Source organism: Solanum tuberosum, unplaced genomic scaffold (assembly GCF_000226075.1).
Source record: "Solanum tuberosum cultivar DM 1-3 516 R44 unplaced genomic scaffold, SolTub_3.0 scf00531, whole genome shotgun sequence".
Taxonomy (NCBI): Eukaryota; Viridiplantae; Streptophyta; class Magnoliopsida; order Solanales; family Solanaceae; genus Solanum; species Solanum tuberosum.
In genome coordinates this window covers 159,196-160,274 of record NW_006239449.1, presented here as the reverse complement: position 1 = coordinate 160,274, position 1,079 = coordinate 159,196, and the positions used below count along the sequence as shown (strand labels likewise).

General features: G+C 40.8%; 1 protein-coding gene across 3 annotated transcripts in view; it reads right to left on the bottom strand.

The window, feature by feature from the left end:
* LOC102587142 (glycine-rich RNA-binding protein) overlaps positions 1-687 on the bottom strand; it is a 1,536-nt gene extending 849 nt beyond the window's left edge. The window contains exons 1-2 of one of the 3 annotated variants that reach the window (XM_006365045.2): positions 506-687; positions 13-181 (exon numbers count right to left, since the gene is read on the bottom strand). In XM_006365045.2, the coding sequence (XP_006365107.1) occupies positions 13-181; positions 506-613 (277 nt within the window). In that variant the 5' untranslated portion in view covers positions 614-687. The remainder of the gene's footprint in view (positions 1-12; positions 182-505) is intronic. The other 2 variants (XM_015304288.1, XM_006365044.2) reach the window with 2 other exon arrangements.
* Positions 688-1,079: the final 392 nt, after the last annotated feature.

The window sequence follows — 1,079 nt, the reverse complement described above, 5'->3', positions numbered from 1 at the left end:
AGCCACCACCGCCTCTTCCACCTCCACCGCCTCCGCGGGATTGAGCTTCGTTCACGGTGATGTTGCGACCATCAAGATCTTGGCCGTTCATCCCTTCAATAGCATCCCTCATGGCTTGCTCATCCTTGAAGGTAACGAATCCAAATCCTCTAGATCTACCAGTTTCCCGGTCATTGATGATCTGAAAAATAGAAATAAAAACCATAACAATTACGTCAGATCCAAACAGATCTACAAAATAACAACCAAAACAAAGCAGATCTGAACAAAAAAACATGAGGGGGAGAAACACAAAAGCGATCTATCTTCATCTCGTGTATAAACAGAGGAAGACGGAACGTACCGTTTCGGGGAATTGGAATAATAGTAACAAATAGTAACAGTAACATAGAGTAACAGTAACAGTAACAGTCAAGTAAACCAGAGAATAGTAACAGATCACAATTCAGTAACAGAGGGTCATCGAAGCCAAAGGCTCGGATCCGATCTCTGCCCTGCAACAGACCTTGGATTCGACCACTTCGCCGTACTGAGAAAAAGCATCCGAAAGTGTTTGGTCGGTGGTGGCCCATGCCAGACCACCGACGAAGCACCTGTATTCAACGTCGGCCATTTTTTTTCAGAGAGACTACTAGAGAAACCCTGAAGAGAAAGTGAAGGAAGAGCTGAGGAAAAATTACGAAGAAATTGCCTTCATTTATAGGCTGGATTAGGAGCCTAGGTTTTACCCTAGGGCCGGTTAAACTAATCGTGCACGGCGGTCTATTCCTAACTCCTATGCAACCCTGGTTAAGAGTCTGGTTAAAAATATTGTCCGTTTAGTTTTTGTCCTTTTACTCAACTTGTTCCATACTCTATTATACAACATAATTTTACTGAAAAAGGGCCCTTAAGTGTTTGAAATTAAATAAACATGCCCTTTAGAAAAATTATAACTCCACATAGGTTCATAACATTTAATAATTGTTTCAAATAGGTTTTAAATTAAATTTGAATACCGGTACTAATCTAATTAAATAATTGATTAGCGTCATAAAGAATCTAATCTCATTGGGCCAAGTGAGGGGAAGGAAGAGGTG